Here is a 13,250-nt window from a genome sequence, read left to right as displayed (position 1 = left end):
TGGCCTTTAACCTGCATTTGCATCACCTAAGGATGATTATATTCCTTTTTAAGAGGCAGGTTTCAAACAGGTTTCAAGCATTTTATTACAATGCTCACTAATCATTCTGAAATACGAGTGCTAAGCTAACTAGCTCATGAACAACACAAACCATAAAAGGAACGTTGGAGTGATTGTAAAGTATGAGAATTTCATTAACCTTGATTAAAATAGATGAACCCAATTGGAACAGGATGGGGTCGGGAGGACGGGGACTACGGGTTTGGGGGGTAAGTAGAACTAGAAAGGTCCTCTTTTTATTCCCTTCTTATACTACTTAAAGAAACACTTGCATAATGAGCCATGAGAAATATCCAGGTCAACAATCAGTAGCATAAAAGTGTCACAAAGGTTAGCTAAATGTCTTCCTTATTTTATGGCCATCCCTCCGTGAAAAGCAAGGGATGCTGGGAGGTCCTTCTATGAGATAATTAATAGGTTTCCACTGGCAGATTTACACAGAGAGGAAAATAAAAGAGAGTGTCAGCCACGAGAGGCCCTTTCCCTCAAAATGCCACACTTTTAACTTGCAATGGTGGTCAAAATGTCACCTTAAGTACACCCAGATATACAGTATATATTAACACACTTGGACAAACAATCCCACAAATATATGCACGCACACAAACACGCACGCACGCACACACACAGACAGACAGAGACAATTAATTTGGTGGGCCAATTGTGTGGGGCAAATATACATACACAGTTAGTGGCAATGACACAGCGATAAGTTTTCCAAAGGTGAGTGGATGAAATTAAAGAAACAAATAAACAAATCTTTTCACTTCTTTCAATGTGGACATTCACCACTCTGTGCAGTAAGTAAGGCCGATGCCAGCCAAAGGGACAGAGACAAAACAGAGAGAGCGACAATCAGTGAGAACCAGACTGATGAGCCAAATAAGACTCAAGTCATTGGGTCAGACTGGCATTGCTCACACCCCTGGCATAACTCTGGCACATTACCCAGCTCAGGCCTGGCATGGTGCCGTTGGCATGACATAGCTCTGACAGAACAGGTACTACCTGCCCAGATGCAGAGGGTGATGAAATCTGACTCTGTAAAGAGAGAAAGGAGCCCGCTACCGTACGAAAATGATCCGTCACCATCCGAGATAAAATTGTTATGTCACCTTTATCACAATATATACATCAATGCTTTGTTAGTTTATGATTCTGATTTGGCTATACAAGATATTCAACATGGCAATTATCAATAGTGATTTCCATCCTTGACGAAAGAAGCCATTTCCTTGAATTTATACTTCTCTCTTGGCTGAAGACAAGACACTATAACTCAGGTATTGTGCTGCATTAAGCAAGGAGGCTAAGAGCATTAAAGAGCATATTAACATAGACAGCAAGGATGGGTTTGCTGGTGCCATCCAGCCACCCGCAATGGAGGAAGGCCACTTTGTTTATCCGTCTATCCTACTAGCTATCATACCACCCATGCAAAAGCCTCCACATTACGCAGAAATATATACTGCATGTGTTGTGGTGTTACCTCTTTTCGCAGAATGTCACAGATTCGGATGGGTCATGAATGTGGTGTAACCGCTTACCATGTGCCCTCCCGTCAAAACATAAACAAACTATATTGTAGTGAAATGTCTTGCTATGGTTTACATACAGCACAACAAAACTGATGCAAAAGAGGTAGCTGGATGGTAGAGATGCGCGGCCGACCCGTTGACCGCGGGGCCCGCTGACCCGCCCACGGTGCGGGCGGGCGGTCAAGCTTTCAGGCTCAATTGGCGGGCGGCGGGGCGGGCGGGTTATCGCCACTTTCATGTGCAAAAAATAAATAAGAATAATCACCAGCTCTTATTTTCCTTTTATTCTTAATAAGAGTAGGCCTATAAGAATAAGAATACAACGGTTTGAATTGCACTTAAATTGTGCGTGAGCGAGCGTCGCCGAGCGAGTTTAAAATGCGCCAGAGAGCCTTTGAGGTTTCTCCTCCGCTCCTTGGTGCAAGGACCGTACCAATTCCGCTCCTGTTGGGGCTGCGAACCACATTTGCCAACATTTGCTGTGTGCTATTGCTCGCAAACCCTCGCTGTCAGACAGACACACAACGTGAGCAAAACAGAATGCACATACAATTCAGCGCGTGTCGCTGATCAGGATTTCACATGTCTCTGTCATCCACACAAGTTTATAAATACTTTGTGTCAGTTAAGTAAGTTATATCACCAGCCAGTCAACAGATACCATTTGAAACGCAACTTTCGCAAGTGAGACGGATTTTTGACTGAATGAACCACATTCACCTCGAGTCGCCTCCATCTCCCGTACAAATCTGGTGATTAACCAATAACCAACAGGATTTAATATTGTCCGTCTTTTGATGTCTGTTTGAAATGCGAGGCGCTGTATAAATATGACTGACATAAAACTTGAAACGGCATTCATGCCCCCGATTTAGAGGGAATGAACATGTCTTTGCTGTCAAATAATAGTAAAGAACAACATGTTTGTTTATTTAGCCTATGGCAATATTGTGCTACTGTAGACTATCTGTAAAGCAACTTTGGGTACTTAGGAGAGCGGTATAGACGGGTTTCTTGTTTACAAAAATTTAGACTAAATGAACAGCTGATTGTATCATGTAATCAATTCGTCCAATCCCCAAACCTGTTGTTTTGGGGAGCGCTGGTTTCATTGGCTAATTTTGGTACGGACCCTGCGCACGCATCTAGTTTTATCAGTGTAACGTGGACCAGAAACCCGTCTATAAAGATGAGCTATTGTGGAGATGATTATCATCTTTTTTTAAACTGCGGGCCAAAGGTCGGGCGGGTTAGTTGATTTGTATTGTTCTGCAGGGCGGGCGGGCAGGTTAAGTTCCGTGTGGGCTGCAGGCGTTGCGGGTTATGAAAAAAAAACCTGACCCACGCATCTCTACTGGATGGCATGATAATGACTTCTAATTTACTTCCTCACCCCTGCATAGGATGGACACAAACCCCCGAAGGGGGCTTTTTTCAAGTTCTATGTAATATTGAAGCAGTGGTTTCAAATTCAGCTGAAAAACAGAGTCCTTACGCTTATCTAACAATGGCAAACGTTTTCATAAGAATAGAATAGTTATTTTTGAACACTATAAACTTTAATTGTTTTGTAATAAATTGTTATAGTGTTTTACATTCACTTTATTTTATATATTAAAGTCAGAACAAATTAGCGTGATAATAAAAGTTTCTGCTCTTGTCTCCGTAGGGATTCAAAGTTTTCTTCTCACAGTTGAATTTAAAAATCATGAAGCATTCATTGAAACCTTTGGAGACTAGAGAGAGACAGAGCTAAAGAAGGAAAGGGATATTAGATAAAACAGACATAAATGTAATCCAGTGTGAGATTAAGTCTTGTTAAGGGATTCGTTCTAGAAAAACATTCAACTTTCTTGGTTTAATTAAATTCCCCTGTGACAGTATGCATTAAAAAAAATCTATAAAAGCTACACAGAATGTATGGCAAGTGTTTGCATCAACAGCAAGCAACAGTATTGTCAAAGAGACAAGCATGACATGAGAGATGGTATCACATTGAATCTATGCCCGCTCACCTGAATTGAAAACTCGTTCTCATTTTTTTCCAGAGAGGGAGCGTAACGATGTGATCGTACAGATTAAGCTATCAGATGAGTGTGTTCTCTCAGCAACAAAGTAAATGACTTTGTGCTCTGTGATACGTGATGCACCGGCTCCCAAGTACTGGGACGGGACCCATTTGTGGGTCGCTGACACATTTTTGTGGGTCCCTTAATTCTTTTGATTCATATATTTTTTCAAAAAACATTCCCAAAAAAGCAATTTCTTTCATGAATTAAAAACTAAATTCAATGATTTTTTTTACATTAATTCCAAGAAGAAATCATGCATGATCCGTGCACCATCGTGCACGGATTCACTCTCTGCGATATCACATTCAGATAAGTTGAAACTCAGCCTTATATTTTATTTCTTCGCTCTTTAGCCTAAAGCGGTGGCATAGGAAGTCGCCCACCGGCGAGTGTAGAATTAAACCCGTACCTAAGAATATTTATTCTTTTCCCGTCTTAATCCGACGGGTTTCTACTGATTAACAAAGTAGTGTACCGCTTGTTCTGGCCTCTGCCCGAACCAAGCGTGGACTAGCTTTAGCCGTTAGCTCTTTAGCTCGTCAGCTTTGTGTTAACGTTAGCTACACTGCTTACCGCTTGTTCAGGCCTTTGTCTGAATCAAGCGTGGCCTAGCTTTAGCCGTTAGCTTGTTAGCTTGTTAGCTCTGTTAACGTTAGCTACACTGCTTCGCCATGGATCCTCTGGCCCTTCTGCCGAGGCAATGTGACTACCCAGGCTGTCCAGGACTCATCGACGGACAGGATTTTCATCCTCTCTGTGCTAGCTGCATGGGCGTTGCACACGCCTTCTCTGCACTATGTCCTCAGGGGAGAGCAGGACCCTTCTGCGACATCTGCACGGCCTTCGACCACGATGTCCTGGTACACCGCCTCTACCTGGCTAGGGCAGGCCTCGGAGCCTGTGCTCCACCAGGTGGGTCTGCTGCTCTGAACCCCACAGCCCAGTCTTTCCTTCCCCAGGCGGCCCGCACCGTTGGTCAAGGTGCGGCGCTGCCTTCCGGAGCTCCGGTTGGCAAACAGCGCGCCACTCCAGGTCAAGATGGCGCCATGCTACTTGGAACACCGCCTGCCGCGCAGCCGACCGCAGCTAGCTCCACTGTCACTGGAGCTGGCGGGTCTGGCGAAGTCGCCGCTAAGAAGGCGACCAAGAAGGCTAACATCCCTCCAGTAGCCTTTACCCCTTCGGGCGCGGTGCCCAAAAAGAAGCGATCGGATGTGACCGTCGGGGACGTTCCCCTCAACGTGAGCATCAACAAAACAGTCCAGACCTTCAGGCGCGAGTCGGACCTGAGCTCTTGTCAGAGCGAGGGTTCGTGCTCGGAATACTCTGGGTACACGGACGAGGAGGAGGAGGATATAGTCGAGGACGATGGTTCTCGACTCACAGTCACGGTAAAAAACCCTACGGCTCCAGCAAGTCAACTGGACGCCGCAGGGTCCTCCCAGTCCTCCTCTGGCGCCGCTGCCCCTCCACCCGCCAGTCAAGCGGATGAAGCGGGAGCTGAGGACGCCGATTCTGCAATAGATTTGCTGGATCATCTGACAGTCTACATGAGAGCTCTTGCCAGAGTTGGAGAGGAGTTGCCACCTCCTCTCCCCTCTGATGAGGCCGAGGATGATGACGAAATGCCCGGGCAGGAGCCTTCGGTTCCCGCCCCGTATGTCCTCTCCAGGCTGCCGCTGGTGAAGGGATTCACCAAGGCTCTTCATTCCTCATGGAAGACTCATAAAGACCCCAGAAAGCTGTCCTTTTCTGTTTTGGATGTGGTCGGAGGTGCGGAGGCAGGCATGTCCACCTGCCCCAACCTGGACCACCTGTTAGCGCAATCCTTTCTAGGCTCCGTCAGACCCCAGTATAAGGATGTGGGCACGGCTAAGTGCGGGCCGTTTGTCGGCCCCGTCGGCACCAACCCGCCGGGGTTCACTGTTCTGGAGGACAAGATGCAGTCGGACAGGGCTCGTAACGCCTACCGGTCCGCTGCTCTGGCTGCTAAGGACCTGAATCTAATCCAGCTCTTGCTCGCTTCCACCAAGGACCTGGTCAAAGGTCTGCCCACGGGGGAGCACACAGCTGAACTGAACACTTTATTTGACATCATGCTGAAGGTCAATTGGCATGCGGTTAAGTGGATGGGCAGGTCCATGGACTACAACCTCCAGTCTGAGAGAGCCCGCTGGCTCGACTATGTCGACCTCGAGCCTAAGAGGGACGTGGGCGAGAAGCCTCTGGGTCCTCGCGGGGAGATGTACAAGTCTCTCATTAACATGGAGAACAGTCCCACCACCCTCATGGGTGGGGGCTTGGAGCTGCTGCAGGGTAGAGTTACCTTCTTCAAGGCGGCTAAGGACATCGTCGAGTCCACTACAGTGCCTCAGGAGGAACCGCAGCAAGCTAGGAGGGTGTCCCGCTCCTCCCGCACCAGAGAGAGGGGCCGCTCTGCTTCTTATAAAAAGCACTCTTCTACCTCCAGGGGAGCATCTGCAGCCAGGGCGCCTGACAAGCCCCGCAGCAAGGTTGTAGTTCCCGAACGTGCTCAGCAGCGCCGCACGTCCAGGGATAATAGGCAGCCGTCTTCTTACCGCGGGGGCCGCGGCAGGGGACAGCGGAAATGACACTTTGAAGAGGGAGTTTGTGTCGGGGCGGGGGTCCGAGGTGTCTCTCGGTCCCCTTCCCCCCAAGCGAGAGCGTTTGTTTTCTGTACCCCGCGTCGGGGAAATGAAAATGCCTATGTTTATGCCTCCTGTATCGGGAATAAATATGTTGAAAGAGCAAAGTCTGCCTCTGTCCAACTCTCTCGTACTTGCACAGACGACCCCATTATGCATGTCTCCTGTAGAAATGTTGATGTCCCGTCAGGACTATCTAATCAATCACAGGTTTTATCATCAACCAGTAATGTTAATGTCAAACAATTATATGGTTCCTCATGCGCGCGAGTGGACTTTCCCTCGCGTGGGCGATGCTATGAATTCAACAATGAGTCAGAAATTCTGTCGGCCTACTATGAGCCCGTGTCAAGGGACAAGCATAAAGGCTTTAGAGCAGGAATTAAACGTAAAAGTTCCTCCCCTGTCAGGGGAGAATGCTTTAGTTGTGGGCGAATCTGCTTATCAGTCGAATCGTTTTGCTCTTCCTGTCTCTCTATCGAGCGAAAGCCGAACGCTTCCGGTTTCACCGGATACGGATTCGCTCGCTCCCCGCTTCCGGTCCAGCCGCCAAAAAGCTCCGCTAGTCAAGCGGTACAACCAGAAGGTGTTTCTGCCTTGCGGCCTATTGAACCCATGCGCTCCGCTTCCGGGTGTTCCGGATACGGATACGCAGGTCTCCCGCTTCCGGTCCGGCCGCCAAAAAGCTCCGCCGTCACGGAAGCACAGTGGTGGGGTTTCTCTCTCTCAAAACACGCTAGCACGCTGCGCGAGCCAGTGGAAGTTATGCAAACCGAGCCATTGGGTATTTCGAACGATAACCAAGGGTTACAGGTTACAGTTCGCGAATGTACCTCCGCTTTCAAGCAGGGTTATTCATACCAGGGCGCGTGGTTTAAAGGCAGATCTTTTGAGAGAGGAGATCAGCTCGTTGCTAAGCAAGGGTGCTATAGTGGAGCTGGACAGGACCCAATCCCGTCTGGGATTTTGGAGCCGTTATTTCCTGGTGCACAAGAAAGGGGGGGGGCTACGTCCCATCCTGGACTTGAAGGCGCTAAACGTTTACCTGAAGAAATACGTTTTCAGGATGCTAACTGTACCCACCATGTTACGGTCGGTCAGGCAAGGGGATTTCCACTGTTCAGTGGACCTGAAGGATGCTTATCAGCACGTTCTGATTTATCCCCCACACAGGAAATTTCTACGGTTCGCCTTCGAGGGTCGCCTGTACGAATATACAGTACTCCCTTTCGGTCTGTCACTGAGCCCGAGGGTTTTCGTGAAAGTGACCGACGCAGCCATCGCGCCGCTGAGACAGCAGGGCGTCAGGTTGGCTACGTACATCGACGATTGGATGATTTCAGCGAGCTCCGCCCACAAAGTGGCGCGTCACACACAAGTGGTTTTGGCTCACCTAAAGGCATTAGGTTTCATAGTCAACCACGACAAGAGCATGCTGACTCCAGCACGCCGTCTTACCTTCATTGGGGTCCTTCTGGACTCGTCCGTCATGTCGGCTCGTCTCTCAGAGGAGAGGGTGGACAGGTTTCGGAAATGCCTCAACTCCTTTCAAGTAGGCCAGGAGGTCACTTACAGGAGTTGCATGGTACTGACGGGAATGATGGCTTCCGCAGTACATCTGTTGCGGTTGGGCAGGTTTCATATGAGACCTTTTCAACGATGGATGTTATCACTCGGGATCCCGCCCTCCTTGAAGTACAAGAAGGTTACGGTTTCCCCTTCCTGCGTGATCGCCCTGTCTCCTTGGCGGGTGGAGGGGTTCCTCACCAGCGGAGTTTCGATTGGCGAGGTGGTTTCCCACAAGTCGATCACGACAGACGCCAGTCTCAGTGGGTGGGGAGCCACTTACGAGGGGCGCACAGCGCAGGGGCTTTGGCCTCTGGAAATGAGGAGTCGTCACATCAACTATTTGGAGTTGATGGCTATACTCCTGGCGCTCAAGCATTTCGAGCCTTGGATTTTGCATTGTCATGTTCTGGTCAGGACCGACAATACGACGGCCATGTTTTATGTCAACAAACAAGGAGGCCTGTCGTCGTTGCCACTGGATCGTCTGGCTCGAGAATTGACGGTTTGGTGCTTGTCGCGCCTCAAGTCGATCAGGGCTTTACACGTCCCGGGTCTCCTCAACAGCGGAGCAGATCTCCTGTCCAGGGGGGGTCCTCGCTACGAGGATTGGTCTCTCCACCCCAGGGTGGCGAGCCAGATTTTTCGCAAGTTCGGTCAGCCAGTGGCGGACCTGTTTGCGTCAGCGGAGAATACGAAGTGTCCGTTGTTCTTCGCGGTGAAAGGCAGTCCTCCCTTGGGGTTGGACGCCTTAGCGCACACGTGGCCGAGAGGTCTACTGTACGCGTTTCCCCCCTTCGACATGATCCGTCCCACTCTGGAGAGAGTCAGGAGGTTCGGTCTGCTCCTGGTGGCTCCCTACAAGGGCACGTGGAGATCGGCGATCGCCCCTCTCCTTTGCGAACCGGGTTGGCAGCTGCCTCAGCGCAGGGATCTGTTGAGGCAGGCCAGGGGGGAGGTATTCCACCAAGACCCGCAGGTCCTAGACCTGTGGGTTTGGCACGTGAAAGGTTAAACCTGCTGGCGGCCGGTTTTTCTTCTGAAGTGGTTGATACCATTCAAAGTGCTAAGGCGCCTTCGACGAGGGCGTCTTATGATGGAAGGTGGAATGCCTTTGAGGACTGGTGTGAGTCGCGTGTTCCGCCGGTGGTGGCTCATGTGGCGTCAGCCCAGAAAATTCTGGAATTTATGCAGGACCGCTTGAAAAGTGGTCTTGCGTTTTCTACCCTTAGGGGGTATCTGGCGGCTATTAATGCCTGTCACCTGGGGGTGGCGGGCAAGGCACCTTCTAAAGTCCCGGAGGTCGTCAAGTTCATGCAAGGAGTTGAACGTTTGAGGCCGGTGACTAGGTCTTTGTTCCCAGTTTGGGATCTGCAGGTGGTTCTGGGGGGCCTATGTCGGGCTCCCTTTGAGCCGCTTGTAGGGATGCCTTTGAAATTTTTGAGTTTCAAGACGGCTCTTTTGCTGGCTTTGGCTACGGCTAAAAGAGTTGGTGACCTGCAGGCTCTCTCGGTGTCTTCGGAGTGCATGCAGTTTATGAACAATGACCTCAAGGTGTTGCTCAAGCCTCATCATCTTCAGTTTGTTCCTAAGAACATGGTGGTTCCTAAGGAGCCTGTAGTTCTTCTGGCTTTTCATCCTCCTCCGTTTGTCTCGGTGGAGGATGAGCGGCTGAATTGCCTGTGCCCTGTCAGGGCGCTGAAGGCCTACTGTGACAGGACTGCTGGTTCTAGAGCTTCTTCACAGCTCTTCGTGGGAATGGGCAATGTTCTTGTCAGAAAGCCGGTGTCTAGACCCACTCTTTCGAGGTGGATTGTGGATGCTATTAGGCTGGCTTACTCTAGTGCTGGAGTGGAAGTGCCGGTGGCGCTTAAAGCCCATAGTACTAGGGGTGTGGCTACTTCGTGGGCACTGGCAAAGGGAGTCTCCGTGCAGGAGATTTGTGTTTCGGCGAATTGGTCTTCGCCTTCTACCTTTGCAGCCTACTATCACCTGGATATCGAATCCTCTTCGCTAGCGCATTCGGTTCTGGGTGCTGCTGTCTCCTCTACGTCATAGAGGAGTCGGATCTTCCCCTCCCACAGGTGGGCATGTAGCCACCTGGGGTATTGTGGGGGGGACCCTGTGTTTTCCTTATTTAGTGTGTCTTACTTATAAGGCGGACTTGTCCTTTCATTTAGTTGAATGAGGCGGACTTCGGTCTGTCAGGGTCTCTCTCTATTTTCTCATTCCTTCACACCCAGGTCCGGTGGGCCTGGGACCTTCTGGGTGATGGGTCACGCCCGTTTGGGCTGTGCTCACCTGTATGAGGGGTTTGTGGGGGTATGAGAGTAGGTTGTGGCTTAGAGGGGAGTTTAAGAATCCCAAGTGGGAGGTCATCCTGGAATCTTGACAGTAAACGGTAGGTTCCGTACGGAACCATTGTTTACTTAGAGATGGAAGGATGACCTCCCACGTAATGCCCCTCTGTTTCACTGAATGTGGCAGAGAGTGGTATTAAGAGGATGTTACTTCCGCCTCCGGGGGCTTTTATAGCCGGGAGGCGGGTCACTCTGGTTTGAGTGACAGGCCCTTCCTACCTACGTTAGTACGGGAGCTGAAGTAGTTTCTCTGAATGATCGCCAGGGGGCGACATTACCCAAGTGGGAGGTCATCCTTCCATCTCTAAGTAAACAATGGTTCCGTACGGAACCTACCGATTTAAATATCCATCCATCCATCCATCGTCGACCGCTTATCCAAAATCGGGTCGCGGGGGTAACAGTTCCAACTGAGACTTCCAGATTTCCTTATCCCGAGCAACTTCCTCCACTCCCTCAGGGAGTATACCAAGGCGTTCCCAAGCCAGTTTGGAGATGTAATCCTTCCACCTGGTCTTTGGTCTGCCACAGGATCTCCTCCCAGCGGGACGTGCATCGAGGACCTTCCTAGGAAGGCGCTCGGGGGGCATCCGTACTAGATACCCGAACCACCTAAGCTGACTCCTTTCCAAAATATGGTTATGCTTAAATGTGTGTATGTGTGTGTGTGTGTGTGTGTGTGTGTGTGTGTGTGTGTGTGTGTGTGTGTGTGTGTGTGTGTGTGTGCATGTGTGTGTGCGTGTGCGTGTGTGTGCATGTGTGCATGTGTGCATGTGCGAGTGCTCATCTCTCACCAGTTCAGTCTGAAGTCTTATGATCAGTTCGTCTTTCTCCCTCAGCTGTTGTAGCAATGCTTCCTCTCGGGCTGGATCCTACACACACACACACACACACACACACGCACACGCACACGCACACACACACACACACACACAGAGAGTAAATAAATCATGTTACTCCCTGCATGAGGACACAGAAGTCATAAAGGCCAGAGATTTTGTGTAAAATGTGTTCGATAACTGCTTCAGTGGAATTATTTTTGGCGAGCAACGCATGACACATTTTTATTTTGCCATAACTAACTAACATAACACCCAGTGTGACCTGAGTGGTGCCTTACGCTGCTACAACAAATGTTGGAGTGTCAGGCACCGCACAAAAACACAAGATAAAAATGCTTTAATCAAAACAAAGGAGGCGCCAAAATGTTTCGAACATAACTCTGGTCAACTTTGGTGGTAACATGTTGTCATTACTCATTAGCCTTGTTTTAATAAAGGCTTTTATTACCGAGTGTCCGGAACCTCGGTTCTTTTCATGTTTTATCCCGTTTGATCCAGGAGCACCTCTTTTAAGTTAACCACTTGTAACTACTTGTTTCTCCTTTGAGTGCCTGGCTGTGTCGTTTTCTTTTCTCTCTGTTGCCATAACTAGTGCTGTCAAAATGTAACAAAATCTTTGATGAATTATGTACAAAGGACCCCTATTTTTCATAGGTTTTAAATTCCTCTTAGGATACCTTGTATTGAACTACACTTTCCTGTGCTTTATTTAATGTTTTCGAGCGATGGTACACCGTCTCTTTAGCGTGAGCGTATGTGTGTAGTGGGTATGCGTGTATGAGCATCGGTATATAGCCTGCAATACCGCTGGTGACCAAAGTGGTGCTGTTGCGTCACAAACACACACACACACACACACACACACACACACACACACACACACACGCGCGCGCGCGCGCACACACACACACGCACAGTGTGCACACACATGCACGCATGCACACGCACCACCGCTGACTTCATACTTGGTTAAACTTTTTTTTTTTTTTTGCAAACTGCTAATAAAGTACGGTATTCAATCAATCAATCATCCAACAAATTAAAACATGCAATTAATTCAACATGTTTAACCCATTATCAAATGCCCGAAATTGATATAGGGCTGAAGTGGTTCATATACTGTATGTTGAATGATAATCCAAATCTACAAAGTAACTAGTAACTAAAGTGTTTGAATAAATGTAGCGGAGTAAAAGTACAATATTTGCCTCTCAGATGTAGTGGAGTAGAAGTAAAAGTAGTAGTTGGAAACACTCCAGTAAAGTAAAACCCACTCCCACATACCCCACTGTCACATACAGACAGCACCGATCACCCTACTTGGGTGCTCAGCTGGCGCACAAGTAGGCCATATTTGGCTATGAGTGCACAAGGCTCAAGTTGGCACCTCAGAGTGCAGTCCAGTTATTGGTGGTAATCGTTGTTTGAACTGGAGTGGCAGCGCAGTGGCAGAGCAAACGGTACGTTAGTGTGACCTTTAATACAAAGTTCCCTTCTACCCATCACGATGAGGAGAAAGGAGAGGGGTGGAGAGAGAGAGAGGGGGGGGGCAGTTAAGTGAAAATGAGAGCAACAGAAAATGAGAGAAGTGAGTTGGGGCAGAGGAAGAGTGAGTGCTTGAGATATTGAAAAGAAAAGTATATTGTCACTGTCGGGCAGAAACTTTGTATCTCCAAATTTCAAAATGTTTCGCAAAGTAAAGCACTGCTTCATCATACAAGGCCATCGCACAAGAGTAGTGAAAACAGCCGATCTATAAAGCGAGGCGTTGTGTGTAAATCATTTAAAAAAATGTGATAAATTCAAAAACAACCAGTTTTGGACATACTGTACAAGGTTTCCACCCGACAACGACAATATGAATGAGCAGTAGCCAGTAGGAAGGGAGTGAGGGAGAGAGGAAAGAGATACCGGTACGGCCACTTCAAGGACATGAGCGGAAACAAGGAAAACAGGGGGCTGCTGATGAGAAGAACCAGGGGCAAATGAGAGGGAGGGAGTGGAAGCATTGGAGAGGACAGAGAGACCCTGAGGCAGAGCATGATGGTCAGAGACCGCGGGGAGCCATCTAACTAAAGGACCAGAGAGAGAGAGTTAAAGAGACACCACAGGGTACTATACAGCAACACCATCGTGGTCCTTTGAA

The 13,250-nt window shown here is 48.9% G+C and overlaps 1 protein-coding gene across 1 annotated transcript in view; it reads right to left on the bottom strand.

Moving 5' to 3' along the window:
- ccser1 (coiled-coil serine-rich protein 1) overlaps positions 1-13,250 on the bottom strand; it is a 217,557-nt gene that overhangs the window by 96,059 nt on the left and 108,248 nt on the right. Inside the window, exon 10 of the mRNA XM_080739096.1 lies at positions 11,057-11,134. Coding sequence (XP_080595222.1) covers positions 11,057-11,134 — 78 coding nt within the window. The remainder of the gene's footprint in view (positions 1-11,056; positions 11,135-13,250) is intronic.

The sequence above is a fragment of the Nannobrachium achirus genome (assembly GCF_963921795.1).
Source record: "Nannobrachium achirus genome assembly, chromosome: 12".
In the NCBI taxonomy this organism is placed as follows: domain Eukaryota; kingdom Metazoa; phylum Chordata; class Actinopteri; order Myctophiformes; family Myctophidae; genus Nannobrachium; species Nannobrachium achirus.
The sequence above is the reverse complement of the archived record's forward strand: the minus strand, read 5'-3'. Positions and strand labels throughout refer to the sequence as shown.